At 65.9% G+C, this 18,935-nt stretch overlaps 1 protein-coding gene across 1 annotated transcript in view; it reads right to left on the bottom strand.

The window, feature by feature from the left end:
• Positions 1 to 711: 711 nt before the first annotated feature.
• Positions 712 to 18,935, bottom strand: part of TBC1D22A (TBC1 domain family member 22A) — a 123,196-nt gene continuing 104,972 nt past the window's right edge. The window contains exons 12-13 of the mRNA XM_070411319.1: positions 10,084 to 10,179; positions 712 to 1,208 (exon numbers count right to left, since the gene is read on the bottom strand). Coding sequence (XP_070267420.1) covers positions 1,080 to 1,208; positions 10,084 to 10,179 — 225 coding nt within the window. The 3' untranslated portion in view covers positions 712 to 1,079. The remainder of the gene's footprint in view (positions 1,209 to 10,083; positions 10,180 to 18,935) is intronic.

Here is an 18,935-nt window from a genome sequence, read left to right as displayed (position 1 = left end):
CACATTAATTTGGCAAATCGATGGCCATCCTTCAGGAGTAGGTTTCTGCCTGGCAGCCCGGTGCACGCAGGGCCACGAGGGACAGCGGGGTGAGGGTCGGACCCGGGATGAGGGCGCTCACGGTGCACCGGGGTGGGGGGCAGGCACCCAGGGAGCCGCCCACTGACGGCGCCCAGCAGCCACGCCCACCCACCTGCCGAGGGCCTCTCAGGGAGGCCAAGACCGGCTGTGTGACCTTGAGGGGTCACTGCCAACCCCTCCCCCTCCCCCTTTAAACTGGGGGCCCGGAAGGAGGCCCCACGGGGTGTTACGAGGACCGTGAGGCTGAGCGCGGACCCTGGCGAGCTGCCTGGCCTCTCCTGCCTCAGTCTCCTCCTTCGTAAAGTGGGGTACGTGCCGTGCTGCTGCTCTGCACCACCTGGGCCCAGGGCAAGACTGGTGGGGGGGGGGGGGGAATGGGGAGGGAGGGGACGAGATGTCTGCCCGAGGGGACCCCACCCCATCCAGCTGGACAGACAGCGACTACGGGCTGCCCGGTGGAGCCCTGCCCCAGGCTACTGACTGGGAGCAGGGCCAGGCTCTCGGAGGTGGGAGGCGGGAGCCAGGCAGTTTCAAGGCCCCCACGTGCCACCCCCCCCCCCCCCATCTCAGTGCTTCCAGCTGAGCCCGGCAGATGGCCCTGCCCCGCCCGTGACGCAGGCACGCCTCACCGTGTGTCTACATTTTATTCTTTCACTCAACAGAATAGAATGTTTGCATTTCAGTCGGTGCGCGACGGCTCCTGTCCGTGTCCCTGCGCTGGACGCAGGCTCTCCGAGGGCCGCCACCGGGTCCCCAGGAGGGTCATTTGGCAAGGTCGCTCCAGGACGGGGAGGGCCCGACCGTCCACTGGCCCCGCGCGGCCGGGACCCTCCCCTGCTCTTTGGTTTCTCAGCAACAGGCCGCCGCCCTGCCAGGCCTGGGCCGTGCCTGCGCCTCCTGGCAGGCGCCCGGGGCCGAGCTGTCCAGCCGGCTGCTCCTGGGCCAGGGCCTGCGCCGGCGGCGGTGCCTGTCCCCCGCGTGGGGCCTGCCGGGCCCGCTCACTTCTTGTAGTGGTTGGGGGCGTCGGCGAAGGCGAACTTCAGGCGGTAGGCCTCGGCCAGCAGCAGGCTGACCTCCTCGTCGCCCCAGCGGGCCGTGGGCACGTTCTGCAGGAACAGCAGCAGCTCCTAGGGAGAGACGGCAGGTCAGAGGGGACTGCGTGGGGGGCTGCACACCAGGCTCTCAGCGGGACCCAGGAAAAGGCACCTGGGCAGCGATGGGGGCAGTGAGCCCAAGGCACCAGCCCCCCTGTTGGAAGCAGCCTACAAAGCAATCGCGCCGCCCCCCCCCCCACACACACACACAGGGGCAGGCACACAGGGGCAGGCACAGGGGGCAGGCACACAGGGGCAGGCACAGGGGGCAGGCACACAGGGGCAGGCACACAGGGGCAGGCACAGGGGGCAGGCACACAGGGGGAAGGCACACGGGGGCAGGCACACAGGGGCAGGCACAGGGGGAAGGCACACAGGGGGCAGGCACACAGGGGGAAGGCACACGGGGGCAGGCACACGGGGGCAGGCACACAGGGGCAGGCACACAGGGGCAGACACAGGGGGCAGGCACAGGGGGAAGGCACACGGGGGCAGGCACACAGGGGCAGGCACAGGGGGCAGGCACAGGGGGAAGGCACATGGGGGCAGGCACACGGGGGCAGGCACACAGGGGCAGGCACAGTCCGAGCCCCCCTACCCCCCCGGGCTGTGCGTGCAGCCATGTGGCCCTGCGCTGGGTCCGAGCCCCACTCCCCGGCCTCAGCTCCAGCCTGGGTCTCTGGGGCTTGCCTCCCCCGCAGTCTGCCTCTTTGCATTCAGATACTTCCTGGGCCTGTGAGTGGAGCTCACGGAGCCGCTTCCTGGCGGGGTGTCCCCGGGGACGGCTCAGCATCAATCGGCCGCCCGCGCTGCGATGCGACCTGCACAGGTGCCAATCCAATTCCGTGCAGGTCGTAAATAAACGCCTGGGGTTTTCTCCTTAATCCACTTCGCTCCATATTAGCATGACCTCGCCACTCGCAAGGTGAGCGCAGTCCCCTCCTGTTACGGGGACGCCAACTCGGCTGCGCACTCAATTTCAGAATCTAATTTGGTCCCCGGCTCGCGGGACGGAGGGAAAATGGAAAGGCCCCGCTCGCGGCCTGCGAGGCCGAAGGAGGAAATGTGCGCGGTGACCTTTACAGAGGCAGGAGACGGGCAAGCGCGTCCTTAAACACAGGGCTCTCTCGTCCGCAGGCCTGTCTGGCCGACGCCGCAGAGGCCTCCAGCCGGGACGGCAAGTTCACGGCTGTGAGCCGTCCACACCGCACGGTGCCCTCGCTCAGGGGCCTCACTGGGCCACACGGGTCGCTCTCCGAGGGACAGGCCCCTGGGCTGCGACGCAGGAGGGAGGGGCCGAGTCAGCGGTCAGCCCAGCCACGCTGAGGGCAGCGTATTTCCCTCACTTTTCCACGTTAGCGAACCTGACAACTGCAGTAAGGTTTGCGCACAATGACGCGGTGAGATCAGCGCGTCGGGTCCCTGCCTTATGCACGAGACGCCACACCAGCACAGCCAAGCAGCGCGGCCGCTCCCGCCCTCCTCCCGGTCAGCCTGGCCCACGCACTCTCCACACTGACACGCACTGTCCCACGGGGTCAGAACCAGCCCAGCGATCGCCCGGGGGCCTGGGGTCCCAGCTCTGACCCAGCACAGCCCCTGGGCTCAGCATCGGGTGCGCCTGGGCCACGACCGGTTCTCAGAGAGACCAACAGCTGACTGTCCCCTGGACACACCAGCGCCCCAGCAACAGTGGGCCCGACGGAGAAACAACGCTCACATCCTGCCTGCCTGCCTGCCCCACCTGAGCTGTCCCCCCACCCCCAGCCTCCCTCCCGGGGCCCCTGTGGGGAGAGGCCTACAAGTCTCCCCACGGCAGGCAGGGGGCGGACAGGGCGGTGGGCAGGGCGGTGGGCAGGGCGGCGGGCAGGGCGGCGGGCAGGGCGGCGGGCAGGGCGGCGGACAGGGCGGTGGGCAGGGCGGCGGGCAGGGCGGTGGGCAGGGCGGCGGGCAGGGCAGCGGGCAGGGCGGTGGGCAGGGCGGCGGGCAGGGCGGCGGGCAGGGCGGTGGGCAGGGCGGCAGGCTGGGGCAGCTCCTCCCGCGGCGCCCGACTGCTCCAGTTCACAGACCGCCAGCGTCAGATGAATGACCGCCCTGACGCTGACGCCTGTGCCCCCCTCCTCTCCCGCAGGAGGAAGACAGGCGCCCCGGGCCCTGTGAGCAGGTGGCCGGTGAGCAGTGGGCCCGCCCCTTGCAGCCCGACACCCACCTCTGGCCGCTCCACTGTCTGTGCATGGCCGGCCTGGTGCTCCGGACATGCGGGCTGGGGCGGGCAGGCGGGAAGTGACAGAGGTCAGTCCCCAGGGCCCGCCACTCACTCCGAGTGACGCTCACTTGGGGTCTGATTCCCTAAGTCCACCCCTGCGGCCCCCGCGGACCCCGAGCCCCACGGACGACCCCCCACCCAGGAGAGAGACCTGCTGTCCAGTGTGCTGGCCCTCAGCTGCCAGGAAGGCGGGGTGGCTGGGCCCCCTCCCTCCCTCCTGTGACAGGTGATATCTTTGACAGTCCAGTTATTAGTTTGAAAATCTTGTCAAGTTCTGGACCAAACCTGTGCTAACGATAGAGGATGGAGACAGCGCTGGGTCAGCAGCCCACCCGGGGGCCACGCGCCATGACGGCCCAGGAGGCGGGAACAGCAGGAGGCAGCCACAGAGCACCCGTGGCCGAGCGTCATGCCCGGTGAGCCTCCCCAGCACAGAGGACCGCACGCAGGTGCCTGCCACGACCTCGGCCAGAGCAGCAGCGGGGAGACCCGCACCCCAGCGCCCAGGCCGGCCTCCGCCACCAGGCTGCACTGCAGGGGGCAGCCGGCGGGAGCGCCCCAGGCCACTGCTGGGTGATCAGACGCTTCCTGAAATGGCCCACACGTCCTGCCAGCAGGGACCCGTCTGAAGGAAGCAGAGCCACCTGGCCGCCCGGGAGGAAAGCCCACCCTGAGCCTGAGCAGTTGGTCTCTCAATGGGTCTCCAAACACACGGCTCACTTTCTGCTCAAATTTATGTCTGCTGCTCCCACGAGGGACATTGCTGTGCGCTCCAGGCGTCATCGTGCTCCTGGCCACCCGTCTGCAGTGACAGAGGTGCCACCGGGCGATGAGGGGAGACGCTAACGCGGCCAGAGCGACAGGGACTCGCAGGCTGGTGCTGGCGCGTGGGGCTCTGAAGGGCTGACGTAAGGAGACGTCACGTCCCCGACTCGGTGACAGGTGTGCGGGCTGGCACTCCAGCAGGAATTAGCTATGACAACAGGATCCTGTGGACACACTCAGCATCGAGCACTGCCGGAAGCAGATGGCCCGAGACCCTGGGAGGCAGGCACACAGGAGCGGGGCCCAGGGCAACGCACACCCCGAGGGACAGCGATGAGGCCACCAGGCAGCAGGCACAGGGTCGCACCCGGGTACCTCCCCTCAGGGGCCTCTGCCCAGACGCCCAGCATCACACAGGCAGCTGGAGCTGGGAGCAGCCTTTGGCGGCCTCAGGGCCGTGTCTGACGGGCACCCAGTGTGCTGGGCACACACAGCAACACAACACATCCCGGCAAAGGCTCGGCGAGGATCAGGAGGCCTGCCAGCCGAAGGGGCGAATCCAGGCCGGTCTCCCAGGTGGGATGCCGCAGCCCGAGGAGCTGGCCACCAGGCGGCTGGGAGCAGACCTGTCCACTAACATCGGACGGCTCCCCAAGGACATTCCGACCGGACAAGGGGAGGAGGCCCTGGAGCCCCCCAAAGGGACAGTGTGCCAGGCAGGGGCCTGGGGCCTGCAGACACAGGTGCCAGCACCAGGCCCCGTGAGGGCACCGCGTCCACTGCTGGCCATTGCCCTAGCTGCCGAGCAAGCGGGTGGGACCGTGTCTGTGGCCGGAACTCAGAGCACAGCAAGGAGGGGGCGGGCAGGGCGTCACCACCTCCACCAGCTGCACCTCAGTGAGGCCCCGCCTTCCTAATCCCTGCCCACAACGGGGGTCATGTGCGCTGTCCCGGGGTTCCCACCCTGTGAACCACAGGAGACTGGGGACCCTGTCAGGTGGCAAGGACACTCCCGGAGCCCCTGTGCGAGACCCAGACGGGCCCAGAGCGGCAGGCGGGGCAGTGCCCCCAGCTCCCCCGGACTTGGACGGAGCCCTGGGAACGGCTGCCAGGAAAGGAGAGATGGGGTCAGCGGGTCCTCAGCTCCCTGATAAGGGGCAGCAGCCCAGCAGGAGGCCCACGGCGCTCGAGTCCGGCCACCCCCAGCCCAGCCGGAGGCCCACGGCCACCCGCCGGCCCAGCTGAGAAGCAGACACACTAAATGAGAGAAGAGCAAATGTTTTTTCTTTGCATGAGGAATTAAAAGATCAATGCACCTTTTCTGTGTGCTTTATCTCAGAAAACAAACACCCAAGACCGAACTGAGAAATCCTATCGTGTTTGCCCTGGAAATCCTCAGGCTAATGAGGTGACAAGGAGGGTGTGCAGACGGAGGGCTCTGGCTGACAGAGGACCATGTGCGTCCCAGCTCATCGCGCTGTCGACTTTGTCCCGTTCACGCCGGCCCGAGGAGGGACGCCCTGGCGAGGCCTGAGGCCGGGTCTTCCTCAGCACCAGACCTTCTCGGGCAGAGGCGCCACGGCGTGGCCTCCCAGGCGGGAGGGCCAGGGCACATCTGCGTCACCTCGTGTGGACAGCGGCTGCTCCCACGGCCGAGGGCCCACAGGGTCCACTCGCTGGCGCTCTGAGCTCCTCGGGAGTTCGGGGCCTGAAGGGGGTGGGTCGGAGGGTAAGTGTCCCGCAGCGTCACACAGGAGCGATGGCCATGCAGTTTCAGCTCAGGCCTCCGAGGGGCCTGGCTCTTCCTGCCTGTGGCTCCTGCCACTGAACCCGTCTCCCCAGGGAGGACCCGACAGGGTCCTGGAGTGCAGAGCGGGGCCTTAGGGGTGCAGGGTGGGGCCCTGGGGGTACAGGGGGCCTTAGGGGTGCAGGGTGGAGCCCTGGGGCTACAGGGGGCCTTAGGGGTGCAGGGTGGGGCCCTGGGGGTACAGGGGGCCTTAGGGGTGCAGGGTGTGGTCCCGGAGGTACAGGGGGCCTTAGGGGTGCAGGGTGGGGCCCCGGAGGTACAGGGGGCCTTAGGGGTGCAGGGTGGGGCCCTGGGGGTACAGGGGGCCTTAGGGGTGCAGGGTGGGGCCCCGGGGGTGTGGAGAGGGGGCCTGGGGATGCAGGCCTGGGTGCACAATGGTCACATCAGAAACCCGGGCCAGGGTTACATGGGCAGAGAGGACAGGAGAGCGGGCAGGACTACCCCGAGCCTCAGGGTCCTTCCAGAAAGAAGGCCCAGGAGCTGGGCCGTCCATGCACCAAGTCCTGGTTGGAAGGAGGTGCGGCCTGGGGACAGGACCTGGGACAGGGCTCTCCTGGCCATCAGGCCCACTGGGTTCTCTTCATCCCAGGGTCACACACAAAGGCTCGGGCCTGCCCAGCCACGTAGTGACTCCATCCCTCCAAGTCTCACCACTGGGCAGCACCCTGAGTTAGACCTGCCCCAGAAGGAGGTGCCCAGGAGGAGGGGGCGCCCAGGAGGAGGAGGAGGCGCCCAGGAGGAGGAGGAGGGGCCCAAGAGGAGGAGGAGGAGGCCCAGGAGGAGGAGGAGGGGTCCAGGAGGAGGAGGGGCCCAGGAGGAGGAGGAGGAGGGGCCCAGGAGGAGGAGGGGCCCAGGAGTAGGAGGAGGAGGAGGAGGGGCCCAGGAGGAGGAGGAGGGGCCCAGAAGGAGGAGGAGGAGGAGGCACCCAGAAGGAGGAGGAGGGGCCTCGGCCCTGCACCCTGGATTGGTGTCTCCCAGCACCAGGAAAGGCCGCCAGAGGCAGAGTGACAGCCGAGAGGGCGCCAGGAGCGAGGCCAGGATGTGATTACTGCTCTTCGGGGACTGAGCAGATGAGTGTCCCCGAGCTTGTCTGCTTCCATATCAAACACCGTTAACGAGATAATAAGGGCCTTTCAATTAATGATTTCAACAGGCATGTAACTGCTCCTCTGATGGCAGAAGTGAGCGCAGGAGAGACGCGCACAAGCCCAGCTGGGCTGCCCTGGGCCCACCCCCACAGCAGAGCTGGGCGGGCGGGGAGTCCTGGCCGGGGGGAGGGGCTCCAGTCCCTGGTTAAATGTCAACCGCCCACGAGGTAAGAGGACTGACTCCTCCTTCATGAGAGCAAGGGAGGGAAGGTGAGAGGAGGGAGGGAGGGAGGGGATTCACACAAAGCTGACAAGTGTGGGCATGGACGCCAGGCCATGGTGCCCCTGCCACAGCCACTGCCCTGGCAGCAGCCCGAGAGGCACCTAGAGAGAGCGAACACATCAGAGACTCAATAAAATACAGACGCCTGCAGATAGGCACGGACACCAGCTTTCTGTGCTCTGCTGTGGACTCTCCTTCTTTCCTTCAAAACCTGCCTGCTGAGTGTGGTTCTTAAAGGGAAAGAAAGGGTCAGGAGGAAACAGCGGCTTCGAGGGCGGGGTGTGGGGGGCCTGTGCTAGGTGGGGTGCAGGGGGGCCTTGCCAGGTGGGGTGTGCGGGGCTGTGCCAGGTGTGGGGGGCCTGTGCCAGGTGGGGTGCAGGGGGGCCTGTGCTAGGTGGGGTGTGGGGGGCCTGTGCCAGGTGGGGTGCAGGGGGGCCTGTGCTAGGTGGGGTGTGGGGGGCCTGTGCCAGGTGGGGTACAGGGGGGCCTGTGCTAGGTGGGGTGTGGGGGGCCTGTGCCAGGTGGGGTGCGGGGGGCCTGTGCCAGGGGGGCACGGGGGGCCTGTGCCAGGTGGGGTGCAGGGGGGCCTGTGCCAGTTGGGGTGTGGGGGGGCCTGTGCCAGGTGGGGTGCAGGGGGGCCTGTGCTAGGTGGGGTGTGGGGGGCCTGTGCCAGGTGGGGTGTGGGGGGCCTGTGCCAGGTGGGGTGCAGGGGGGCCTGTGCCAGGGGGGCACGGGGGGCCTGTGCCAGTTGGGGTGTGGGGGGCCTTGCCAGGTGGAGTGTGGGGCTGTGCCAGGTGTGGGGGGCCTGTGCCAGGTGGGGTGTGCGGGGCTGTGCCAGCTGTGGGGGGCCTGTGCCAGGTGGGGTGCAGGGGCGCCTGTGTCGGGCGGGCAGGAATGAGCAAGGGATCAAGAGATCGGTGGACAGGACAGCAGCCCCTCCGCCCTCCAGCACTCCCCCTCAGGGGGACCCCTCTGGGAAGAGGCCAGAAACTGGGCGAGGTGGGCAGGTCAGGCCCACTGAGAGGGGACACAGACTGCACATAGGGGAGCTCCTGCCACCCCCAAACCTGGTTAGAAAAGGCAGACGGAGGGCCGCATCCAGGCTGTGGGCGCTGAGACTCGGACCTCAATGGCCGAGGGCGGGGACAGGGGACCTGGGTGCAGTGCCCACAGGGTGAAGGTCAGGGCAGAGCCTGGCACGGGGCCGTCTGCAGAGGGTGGGCCAGCCCTGGCCGAGGTCGGCAAGTGCTCAGGGGTTCTCAGCCCCACGCTCAGGCCACGAGCAGACGCCCATCCAAACACGCGCTGGGCAGAGGGCCCAGCAGGCCCCACGGATGCAGCAGGCACGGGCCTGAGCGAGTCTCAGAAACACGGCAGGACAGAGCCCCCTCCCTGGCTGCCCGCCCACCGCCCGCACCTGCAGCTGGCGTGTGACCACCCGAGGCCCTTTCTCTGGGAAGACTTCCTCCTCCCAGAGGCATCTGTTCCCATGGAAATGACTAGGAAAGCGCTAGTTCCCGCGGGCAAATGACATCTCTGCAAAGACGGGCTGTCACAGCTTCCCCGGACGACGTGTTCCCGTGGAGCCTCATCACGTCGTCTTCCCGGGAGGCTGCGTCGCCTTCCTAAATGTCACTTTGAGACAGCTCCCGGGCCCCAGGACGCCGGTTCTTCCCTTAATTTCTGTTCCATTGCTTCCCGTCCCTTTCAGCCCATCCCCCAGCACACACCGGCTTCCCCCTCGCTCTCCCGCCCACAGCAGAGCGCTGCTCATCTGGAGTGTCCGGGACAGCGGTCTTGGGGCTCCTCAGCCCAGCAATGCGCAGGCCTCGCAGCCTTGGGAGTTCTCGCTGCGGTGCCCGGGCTGGGCCTGTCTCGGCCTCTGTCCCCCTCAGGTGAGGGAGCAGGCCGAGGAGGCCAGCAGAACGCCTCAGCCAGCTGCCCGTCACCCCCAGGGACAGCAGGGCAGCGTCTCAGCCAGACCGCCAACGCGCTGCGCCTAAAGGTGTGGGAACACGCTGCTCCCCGGCCTCGGGCTCCCCCAGCCTCGGGGCTCCCCCGTTCTCGGGGCTCCCCCGCTTCAGCAAGCGCACAGGGAGCGAGGCGCCACAACACCCAGGAGCTGCCCGACCTCCGCACCGTGACCCAGGGCCCAGCGCCCAGCCTGGCCACCACGAGAAAGGCAAGGGGCTCGAGGAGGCGCAGAGGCTGGGCCTGGCCCCCACGGTCACCGCCCCGCAGGCTGCCCCGCCCTCCCAGGCACCGGGCGAGAGGACACCTCGGGAAGCAGGGGCCAAACCGCACGCATCGGGCCGGCACACACAGGCACAGGGCTGGGGCCTCGGCGCACACGGGGCTCAGAGCCTCTGATGATGGGTGTGAACGTGGCTCTCCCACCACGTGGGTGAGGAAGCAGGTCAGAGGGGCCGAGCCAGGTGCCCGAGTCACACAGCTGCCCAGGGGCCCGCCCCAGGCCTGGCCCCGTCCCGCCCATGTCAGCCCAGCTGCCTCACTGCTGAGGACACACGCCAGCCCAGCCCGGAGGCTTCCCTGGGAGCCTGAGAAACAGCCACACCCACCAGCTGCGGGGCCGGGCCTGCGGCCTCCCCTGAGGGCTCCAGGCAGCAGGCACCCCGGCTCAGCCCCCAGCCGCCGCCCGAGAGAGAATACACCCCATGGAGTCCGACAGGCTGACTTACTTGGAAATCTCTTTCTTCCAGTATCTCCTTCCTCCACCTCACGAGGAACGCCGCGCACACGTACAGGTGGAAGTGAGAGAAGCCCTCGGGCTCCGACTGCAAGAGAGAAGGCGAGAGGTTAGGGGGAGGGGGCTCCGGGGGACCACAGCTGGTGGGTGGCACCGGCCGCTGCCCCCAAGCGCCAGAATCCCCCCCTCTCCTCGCATCAAAATAAACACGTTTTCCCCTGAAGCACCGGCTGCCTGTGTCTCCTGCACAGCCACAGCCGCCTAACAGCAGGCCGGGCCGTGGTGGGAGCCCGGGCACAGGGGGGACGGCAGCCACAGGAGCCACCGCCAGCGGAGCGGAAGGGGACACAGCAGCGGGGCCGGGCCTGCCCCACGCCAGGGCCTCGCTCTCCCCGAGCCGCAGGGGCTGAAGCCGATGGGAGTCTCCTCACTCCTCGCCCTCCCCAGCTCTCCGGGCTCAGCTGGCCCTCAGGCTGACCCTCACTCAGAGCGCCCAGCCCTGTGGCTGCGCCCACACCGAGCGCACACCGTCTCCTACTCCTAGTGACGCACACGAGCGTGTTCCCTGGAGCGCTGTTTGCAAAGTCAAAAAACTCAGAAGCAACTTAAACGTCCTTCGATGGAGGACACAGGCCAGCACCGTCACACCAGGCGCTGGGTGGTCACCAGCACGCTCTGTGCACGGAAGACGAAGCGGCACGCTCCTTCCGAGTCTGCAGAGACGGTCTGCCTGCAGGGACCGCTGTGCGCGGTGGCCGGAGTGCACCCCATCCTAGGCTCTGACCCTCTCAGCACCTTCTCCAGGTCGAGGCCCCTGCTGAGGCACACTGGCCCCCGCCCTCCACCCACCTTCCCTGGGACCCAGCCTGCGAGGCCGCGCCCTCCTGGGCAGGTTTGGGGGCAGCTCAGGGATGAGCAACACCACACAGAGGCGCCGCCTGGCCTGCCCGCCTCGCCTCCAGTGACCGGTTGGCAGCAGAAGCAAAAGCAGCACAGCCCCACACACCCCCGAGTCTCTCCCAGGCAGTGGTCCCCGATACCGCGTGCCCCACAACCACCGAGCACTGGTCCCCGGTGCCGTGTGCCCCACAACCACCGAGCACTGGTCCCCGATACCGCGTGCCCCACAACCACCGAGCACTGGTCCCCGGTGCCGTGTGCCCCACAACCACCGAGCACTGGTCCCCGGTACCGTGCGCCCCACAAACACCGAGCACTGGTCCCCGGTGCCGTGCGCCCCACAACCACCGAGCACTGGTCCCCGATACCGTGTGCCCCACAACCACTGAGCACTGGTCCCCGGTGCCGTGCGCCCCACAACCACCGAACACTGGTCCCCGGTGCCGTGCGCCCCACAACCACCGAGCACTGGTCCCTGATACCGTGTGCCCCACAAACACTGAGCACTGGTCCCCGATACCGTGTGCCCCACAACCACTGAGCACTGGTCCCCGGTGCCATGCGCCCCACAACCACCGAACACTGGTCCCCAATGCCGTGCGCCCCACAACCACCGAGCACTGGTCCCCGATGCCATGCGCCCCACAACCACCGAGCACTGGTCCCCGATGCCATGTGCCCCACAACCACCGAGCACTGGTCCCCGCTGTGTGCCCTACAACCCCAAGGCCCACCCGCCCAGCGTCTCTGACTCCGCAGGTCATCTGCATGGGGCGCTGGAACCTGAATGTCTAACACGTCCCCTGGTGCTGCGGCGCGGGCATCACGCTCGGAGCAGCGGTGCTGGGAGAACCCACTGGGTACATGTGTCCAGGGGAGCGTGTCCAAGGGGCCTCCAGCCACGTGGGGCCTGAGTGTGAAATGCAGCTGGTGGGACCACGGAACTGAATGTCTCCACTCTTAAATCTCACTAATGCTCATTTAAAGAGCCACAGCGTGTGGATGTGGGGGCACTGGACGGCGTCACAGCGACGCGATGCCGACGTGGGGGCACTGGACGGCGGCACTTCTGAGGCTGTGTCTTCTGTGCAAAGCGGGGTCATCTGTATCCTTCAAAGAACGTCCCCATGTCCTACTCCATCGATGGTTTCGTTTCACTGATTGTGCCCTTTTCATTCTCGTGTCCTTCCTCTGCTTCCTCGGGGATCACTCTCCTCTTCTATCTGCCTTCTAAAGCTGGAAAGCAAAACTGTTGATTTTAAGTCTTTCTTCTTTTCTGATGTTGCATTTACGGGAAGACGTCAGCTCTCAGAGCACTGCTTTGGCTGCATCCCACCAATTCTGACGTTACTTATTAGTCATTCAATTCAAAACTTTATCTGATTTCCCTTTGACTTCTTTGCTTCGGTTCTTTAGAAGCTGCTGCTTCATTTTCAAAACGTGGGGGCTTTCTAGACCTCCTCTTGTTGATTTCTAGCTTAATCCCATTAGGTTAGAGGAGAACGCCGTGCGATTCCATCTTCCACATCGCACACTCGCCGCCCTGTTCCTGGATCCGTGTGCGTCTCACACTCACCGCCCTGGTTCCTGGGCGCCGTGTGCATCTCATACTCACCGCCCTGGTTCCTGGCACTGTGTGCGTCTCACACTCACCGCCCTGGTTCCTGGGCACCATGTGAGTGGAAGGCTCATTCGTGCTGGGCATCTCCAGCTATCGGATTGTCGTGAGACCCAGCGAGCTGCTTGATGTTCTTGCATCTCCTATATCCTTACTGGATTTTGGTCGATTCGTTTTATCAATTACTGGGACGGAAATTAATCCTCCAGTTATGTTTGTGCTGGTTGGTGTTTGGTGACGGGGACAGCCCTTCCCGTCTTTCCATGTGAACTGTCCCGGATTACGCAGCCCTGTCCCTTGTCCACGGGAGTGCTGCACGGCTGGGGCCAGGCACATTCCTCCTGTCCCTCCTGCGGGCCTGGCCCGGAGGGCAGAGACCCCGACAGCCAGCGGAGGCCCCGGCTCTATCTGATGGGCAGCAGAGGTGCCCGAGGGCGGTCCGGCAGGACGGGGTGGGCCAGCTGCCTGGCACAGGGCCACACAACTGGCGGCACCGCACACAGGGCCCTGCCTCGTCCTGGGGAGCTGGTGCCGAACCTCGAGGAGCGCCCACTCCATGTGCGAAGAATGGGCAGGAGACAGCTGTGCGCCTTTTCCCCAAATCCACACGGAAGTGAGCCACTGGCTCGCGTGGGTGTGGCCTCGGAGTGACAGGCGCGCTTCACCAACGGCCCACGTGTCCGCAGAGAAACGGCGTGGAGTTGCTGGGAAGCGCTGAGGCAGGACGAACAAGATGCAGCTCCCAGCACCTCCTGGGTTGTCATGGTGACGTGTCCAACGGAGCCCATGGATACCGCCAGCCCTTCCCCCAACTCTCCTCACAGGTGTGGGACTCACGTCGCAGGAAAGCAAATGAGACCCTGCGAGCAAGCCCCCGGGCCACCTCCTGGCGCTACGAGGCCTCCTGAAGCCACCAGGCCTGACCCCTACTGTGCGGGGACGAGGACGGTGTCCGTGGTAGCAGCCCCAGCACCTCTGCTGCTCTGGAGAAGAGAAGGCAGTCGGGCTGTCAGATCTGACAGATTTCTTTAGTTCTGTGGTTCCTACCAGCCGACCTGGAACGATGTCCCAGTTCTACCGGGAACAGAGCGCCGCTGGCCCCGCGCGCCTGGCCTCAGACCGCTGCAGGCACGCGTGCTGAGGTCTCGGTCTCCATCATGTTTCCCCCTCATCGGCCCTCGGTGGTGCGGACGGCAGCCTCACACGGATCCGAACCACACGGGCAGACACTGTGGGAGATGTGCTGGGAGGGGGCGAGGCTGCCTGTCCCACGGGACCTCTCTGGCCTCAGTGTTGGGATTCGCCCACCCCCTCGACTCCTTTGCTGTGATTGCGGGGTCCTTAGTGAGGGGGCTGCACAGTGAGCTCCAGAGAGGCACGTGACAGGACGTGGCTGTGAGTAAAGGCGCCGGCAGCACAAGGCAGACATGGTGCTGCCACAGCCCAGAAGAGCGTCACGCGACGCGGGCGACGCGGTTTCCGCAGCGCACACGGCTCCTTCTTCCCGGAGGCCCCGGGCCCCAGCTACTCCCTCACAAGTCTGCGCTTCTGCCTCACAGGGAGGGAGCCTTTCAGCATCACTTTTCCTGGAATAATTTCTTATCCATCATTTTTATGGCAGCATTAAATTTTAAGAGAGAATTGAGAGGGAGAGAAAATCTATGGCATAGACCAGCCCCAAAAGAAAGCCTTTAATAAATTAGAACTTTCGGATCTACATTCAAATATGCCCCAGAATCAAGCCTTCTCTCTGGCCTGGAGCCGTCGCCCTTCACGCTAAAGCATGGGGACCGGCCCCGCGAGATGCACCGCCACAACGGCCGAGGACAGGCCGCACTGCCCTCTGACCCAGCTCTGGCGGGTGCTCCCGAGCTGGGTTGCTCAGATCGGGGTGCCAGGCCCCTCCACCTACCATGCAGCCCTGTGTGGAGCCAGGCAGCGGGCGCTGGGCAGGGTGTGGCCTGAGGGAGCGGGCAGTCCCCCTGCCTTCCTGCCCCACGTGGCCGGGAGTGTGGCACAGGCGCTGAGGCACGGCGGGCACTAACGGGGTCCGGCACGTGCTGGGTGCAGAGACCCAGCGGACACCACTCTGCCGCACCCGGTGCCTCACTTCGCAGAACCGCGGGGCCAGTGAGTGACTGGGCTGGGCCCGGTCACGTCCCCCGATCCCAGGGGAGCTGGGCGGCCTCCCCATGTGCCCTGTGTGTCCACTCGGAGCCTCTGGATCCAGCACATACGTGCCCACCTTGAAATGCCAACTTTTAGACAATAACACCCTCAACACCCCAGGGCCCAGGGACCTCCCAGCAGGAGGCCAGCGCAGCAGCTGCTCTCGGAGGGTGGCTGCGCCCAGCCAGGCCACGGGCACTCCCACAGCCCAGCATGCGCCCTTCGCACGCGGAGACGAGGTCTATGCACACTGACCCCGGGCTCAGCATTCAAACGAGGAAAAGCGGGTGCTTACTGTTGTTCCCCTCCCAGACCTCCCTCCACCCTCGGCCGCGGGGCTTCGCCCTCCTCTCCCGCGCTCAGGAGCCTGCCTTCCGGAACGAGTGTGGAGTCACCGTTAAACACAAGCCCCGAGAACGGCGTTCAAATCTCACCTCAACCAACGCCCCCAAGACGCCCAGGGGCGGGATGGCCGAGCGGTCTCCGGTGTGTAATTCACCACAACGGCGCCACAGGAGACGGCCGGGGAGCCGTGCTCGCCAGGGGCCGGGCCCGGGATCCGACGCGGGTGCCTGACAGGCTGCACCCTGCCCTGGGCACGCCTCAGGGACAGGAACTCTGCTGTCGCCTGCTTGTGGGCACTGGGACCGCACGCAGCCCGCGCTCGGAACGCCCTCCGCCTCGGCCAGCAGCGTGGCCCGTGGGCTGGGCTCAGGCTCGTCTCGTGTCACATCTGCACAGCAGTGACCGCGACCTGGGGTCACGGCTGGGACTCGGGGTGCTCTCACCCTGGACTCGCCAGGGAACTGAGCCCCATGAGCACCTTTAAAAACTTGCTTTTGCAACTTCTGTTGTATCACGAGATTTCGCAATAGGAGCTATTTTAACAACGTACAAAGTAATTAGCCACTTAATAACATTAAAAAAATGTATGGGCCTTTTTGAGCTGAACAACAGCCCAGAGTGGTATTTATGAGCGATCCAGGGCTAAAGATAGGCCGCCGCTGCCGCAGGAAGCCTGCTCACACCACGCGCAGTCACAAATAACATGTCTAATTGCGGACTGAACTAATTCTCCCTTCACCTTCTGAATTTCTAACTCCCTGCCTCCTGCATCATTTTAATTGCTTCTCCAGTTCGCTCCCGGGAACTGGCTGACGGAGAATTAATTAGGGTCCGAGGCGAGGCTGCGGCCTTGCTCCCCGCACGGAGCCCTGGCCTCACCCGCACGTCTCCTTTCATCCCACACAATGGCTCTGCGGAGGGCCCGGGTGACATGGTTTGCTCATGAAAGAGGACGCGGTCCTATCCGTCTCCACGGACAGCTTCCGCTCCCGCCCTTCCCGTCACAAGTGCACGACAGAGCAGCCATGGGCACCTGTGCCCAGGCAGAGGGCACCCCGCGCCTTTCCGCACTGCGCCTGTCCCCGCCAGGACAGGGTCCGGGACCACTCCCGCCCACGGAAGGCGGCCCCTCGCAGGGCGGAGGGTGCGGACAGAGGTCCGCCCAGAAAGCCCGCCCCCTGCAGCTGGCGCCCCGTCACTGTGGTGGGACCAGGGAGGGAGAAGCGCCTCCTGGGCGGACTCAGGGTGAGGCAGGTCCGCTCCTCCCCAGTGATGCCAGCGGAGGGCACGAGGGTGCCAGGCCGTCTCCCCGACACGGGCCACGCAGAGGGCCACCTAACCCGGGGTCACCCGAGCCCACCACCAGTGGGGCCCACAGCAGGTGTCCCGTGGGAGCAGGCAGCCTTGCACCCCATGGGCACCCCAACTTCTGCCCACAAGGTCCCACTGCTGGCGGGCTGAGGAAACAGCCTGTGCCCTGGGAGTGCACCACCCTCCCCTGTTCCTGCCCGAACAGCCTCTGGCTGCCCTGGGCATCCTCACTGCCTCTGAGGCAGGGGCAGCCCTCTCTGTCTCCATGCCAGCCTGGGGCGCAGGCTGGCCCACGTCCCAGCAGGGGCTCAGCGCAGCGTGGACAGGTGAGGGGTGCGCCGGGAGGCTGGCAAGCAGACCCAGTGGGGCCTCGGTGGGGCCACTCGGCTGGTCAGTGCTGAGCAAAGCACAGCTGGGGATGTGGCCTCAATCCGCTTCTCTGGGTTTATTAACTGCAGGGCTGTGGTCCGTCCCGGAGCTCCGGCCCCAGCGGCTCTGACCCCTGAGGATGCAGACAAACCTCCCCCGTCCTGGGCTCAAGGCAGGTGACCAGGCCATTCTGCGGCAGCCCTGCACCTGTGTGTCCCCTGCGCGCCTGTGCGTCCCCCGAGCGCCTGTCCCCAGGGCGCTGTGCTGAGCGCACCCAGCCGATCAGGAGGGTGGAAAGACCTGTCTACCCTTTCGAATGTCAGTGTCCACCTCTGCCCCTACTCGCCCTGGCCCCGCCCCCGAGGGCCGCCCTCATCACCAGGATGGACAGAGGGAGGCAGGACTCATCAGACTAAACACGGCCTAGAGGAGCTGGCCCTGGAACCCAGGCCCTAACGTCCCAGAAGAACACGGGGGCCAGGGTGAGGCACGCGGTCAGAAGAGTTTTTTAAAATATATTTTTATTGATTCAAAGAGGAAGGGAGGGGGCGAAAGAGATAGAAACATCAATGATGAGAGAGAATCATGGGTCAGCTGCCTCCTGCACACCCCACACTGGGGACTGAACCCTCGACCCGGGCATGTGCCCTGACCGGGAATCGAACCCGGGACCCTTCAGTCTGCAGGCCGATGCTCTGTCCACTGAGCCACACCAGTGAGGGGGAGAGCTCTCTATGAGGGCGGCACCGGTGAGGCCGCCCACCGAGGGCTGTAGGGGCCCCGCTGCACTAACAGCGCTGCCCATTCCAAAGGGCAGAGGAGCTCTGCCATCGCCTCTCCAGGCAGCGGCCTCGCAGCGGGCGGGAACGGGCAGAACGGTGGGCCGCCAGCAGGCGGAATGGCAGAGGGGAATGGCGAGCGGGAACAGCAGGCAGGAAAGGCAGGCGGAGGGCCCAGGCGGGCAGGCCCTCTGAGGGCGGCACAGCCTACCCGCCAGAGCACAGCGCCTGCGCCGAGCGGGGACCTGGGCTGTTAGGGGTCAGGTGCTCTCTGCTCTGAGCAGTGACCATGTGCTTTGTGTGCCGGCCTGGGCTTATCTACTGCCAGGGGCTCGGTCCCCGAAGCGCGGGGGTCAGTGACCACCTTCGGAGGCCAGCCCTCCCCTAACTGTGCTCAGCAAACGCCTTCCTTCCACCGGCTGCTTCAGGCAGCTTCTGTGTGGGGCGCCGCCCAGTGCGGTGTGGCCACTTTTCCCGAACGCTGTGTCCACAGGGCATGGTCCCCAGGATGTGTCCAAGGTCCACCAAGTCCGTGGGTCCAAAATAGGCTCAGTATTTCCCCAGATTCCTCCCACCCCCAAACCACCACCCCCCACCCCCCACCCACGGCCACGGCCATGGCAGCCACGCGTCCGGCAAGGGTCTGCGAGAAGGATTCAGGCAGAGGAGTCCCAAGTCTCCACCTGAGACCCAAGACCGTCACTGAGGCCGGGCAGAGCACAGCGGCTGCTCCTGGCACCAGGAGACAGAGGCAGCTCCCAGAGGGGCTCCGGGCAGAGCGCTCGCCTCCCTCCTTAGCACATCCAGGGAGAGACCCACCTCCCAGTCCTCACGGCACAGCTGGGCCCCCACCCCACAGCCATCCGAGCCCTGCCATCGCCTCTCCCTGAGACCTGCCCGGTCCCCCGAGAGCCACAGCGCAGGAAGGGAGGGACCTGGACAGCGTGTATCCCGGCCCCGCCTCCCCGCAGGGCCCAGCTGGGGAGGAGCCTGCTCGGGAGAAGGGCCAGCAACCGAGTGGGCGCCACACGCGAACGGGCACAACTTTGATGACGGGGTCGGAACACTTTAAATTTTCACTAACGTTAGTGAGCGGCTGAAACCAGACTCAAAAATAACCTTAATTTGAAATAGAGAACGCACTCACTTAAGAAAACACAACCCGTCCCCTAGGAGCGCAGCTTCCTGACGGGGAGATTCGAGTGCACGACGCATCTCCAAGCCCCGCGGGGCGGGCCCGTGAAAGCCCTCCGGGCGCTCGCCTGCTCTTGTGAGGCTCCATCAGCAGGAGCGTGTTCCTGGCATCTCGCTGTCGGGGGACAAGGTCTCTCTCACTCCTGGGGCTCCAGGACC

The sequence above is a fragment of the Myotis yumanensis genome, unplaced genomic scaffold, assembly GCF_028538775.1.
Source record: "Myotis yumanensis isolate MYYU_CA2020_CCGP unplaced genomic scaffold, mMyoYum1.0.hap1 SCAF_3, whole genome shotgun sequence".
Classification (NCBI taxonomy): Eukaryota; Metazoa; Chordata; class Mammalia; order Chiroptera; family Vespertilionidae; genus Myotis; species Myotis yumanensis.
This window is presented reverse-complemented; position numbering and strand designations above follow the sequence as displayed.